The sequence below is a fragment of the Meleagris gallopavo genome, chromosome 1 (genome assembly GCF_000146605.3).
Source record: "Meleagris gallopavo isolate NT-WF06-2002-E0010 breed Aviagen turkey brand Nicholas breeding stock chromosome 1, Turkey_5.1, whole genome shotgun sequence".
NCBI lineage: Eukaryota > Metazoa > Chordata > Aves > Galliformes > Phasianidae > Meleagris > Meleagris gallopavo.
The window spans coordinates 175,144,225-175,146,400 of record NC_015011.2 but is presented as its reverse complement, the minus strand read 5'-3'; the positions used below and the strand labels follow the sequence as shown (position 1 = coordinate 175,146,400).

The following is a 2,176-nucleotide window of genomic DNA, read 5'->3' as shown; positions in this document are numbered from 1 at the left end:
CAATAATAATAAAAAAAAATTACAGGATTCTAATTCTAAGCAAAGTTATTAACTGAGATTTGGGTTTGCAGAATCTTCATTAGAACATCACCTTATTTTTTCAGCATGTGTGTGCACAGCAAATATAAAACAAATATTGGCTAATTGTGAGTGCAATAGCAGTAAATTTTTTTATAATGGCAAAAATAGTCCTTGAGATTACTGCTTAAAGCTTGAAAATGAAAGGTATGCAAAATCAAAGGAACATTTTCTCCTGTTGGCAACTTTTTTCTTTAGTTTAGGATTCATATTCCTCATCATATACTGAAAAATTCTGTTTCATCATTTGTTCTTAAATAACAGTAGGAAGACTGCCCTTCAGGAGACTTTGGTGACCACTTCTTAATGCACCCCAGAATGCCATTGGCCTTTTTGGCCACGAGGGCACACTGCTGGCTCATGGCCAACCTGTCGTCCACCAGGACGCCCAGGTCCCTCTCTGCAGAGCTCCTCTCCAGCAGCTCATCCCCCAGCCTGTATTGGTGCGTGCAATTATTCCTCCCTAGGTGTAAGACTCTACACTTGCTTCCAGTTTCTTACTGCCCAGCTCTCCAGCCCTGTCCAGGTCTCGCTGAATGGCAGCACAGCCTTCAGGCGTGTCAGCCAATCCTCCCAACTTCGTATCATCAGCAAACTTGCTGAGGGTGGCCACTAACCCCTCATCAAGGTCATTGATGAAGATGTTGAACAAGACCGGACCCAGCACAGACCCCTGGGGGACACCACTGGTTACACGTCTCCAGCCAGACTCTGCACCACCAACGACGACCCTCTGCGCTCTGCCAGTCAGCCAGTTCTCAACCCACCTCACTGTCCACTCGTCTATCCCACACTTCCTCAGCTTTGTTATAAGGATGTCGTGGGAGACAGTATCAAACGCCTTTCTAAAATCAAGGTAGATTACATCTACCGCTCTTCCCCCATCCACCCAGCATGTGAGCTTGGTCCTATGGATATGACTGTCGCTTGATAAATTCAGAGCTAAAACCAAGGCATCAAATGTGAAGAGAACCAGAATTCCACATGTTGCATGCATGCAGTCTCTCACACTTGCTCTTTTGTGCTTTCTAAAGTCCCATCATGGTCACTTGATCTCCCATCCAACTTGTAATAGCAATACAATAAACGTACAACCAGGGCTCAAAAGATGTGGATTAGGCATGTTGACCAGAAGCTTGTTTATCCCAAGGATGACCTATTTTGATCTTTAGAACCTTGTTTTTGCAATCATCTGAGTGGATGTCCCCTATGTAGTAATGCTTGAGCATTTCCCTCAACATCATGTAAGCTCTCTGTGGCATCTCTGCCGGCTCGTTCAAGCAAAAACTCTTCTCCACCTGGATGCTCCTGTAGAAAGCAGGTGACATTGTAGACACACTTGTGGATGAGCAGCCAGGCCTTGTGGTTAGAGTTCTGCTTTTCAACCTCCTCCAGCATGAACATGAGCCCAGACTCCGTTGCCTCTGCTGTGCAGCTCCCGGGCTTCCGTTCACTTCCTGGTTTCAATGCTGGCTGCTGGCCAGCATGTTTCTATATATATATTTTCTGTTTCTATATGTTGAATAATGCTCAAAAACAATAGTTTTACAAGTGATACTAGAATAATTTAATTAGTCCAAAATGTCTAGTCAAGGCTTTTGGAACATATAAGGGAGACAATGTTATTTGACTATTCAAAATACTGCCTCCACATACTGTGCACACTCCTCATCCTCATACTTTTCTTTTTTGTATATTATTAATCATGTCTGAGGTTCAGATACATACTAAAGCTGAATCCTGACGCCAGATGGGGGAAGGTTGAAACATATGCAATGATCCCTCCATGACTGCCTTTCCCACTTCCTTGTTTCCAGATAAAGGAAATCCTGTGGCCAAACTGTGAGGGGGCACTTGTAGGCTGGATGTGAGCCATCAAAGTCCCACGTTCCATGTTTACATATGTAGTGCCAATTCTGGGGTACTTTTCTATTGCTCTGATAAGATGCAGCTGTTGCAATTATTACTGCTCTCTCCTTTCACATATTATCTGCATTATTCTCATAAGCACCAGGACCAACTTTATGTCTGGTATATTCCAACGCATATTGAAAAATCTCTTGTTGGCTGGTGGGGCAGCTGCTGCTTTGGAACTGGC

At 43.8% G+C, this 2,176-nt stretch overlaps 1 protein-coding gene across 1 annotated transcript; it reads right to left on the bottom strand.

The window, feature by feature from the left end:
• Window positions 1-1,218: 1,218 nt before the first annotated feature.
• Window positions 1,219-1,482, bottom strand: LOC104917614 (cytochrome b5 type B-like). Its single transcript, XM_010729083.1, is given in 3 exon segments — window positions 1,219-1,259; window positions 1,262-1,314; window positions 1,316-1,482. Coding segments are annotated over 3 exon segments (261 nt in total).
• Window positions 1,483-2,176: the final 694 nt, after the last annotated feature.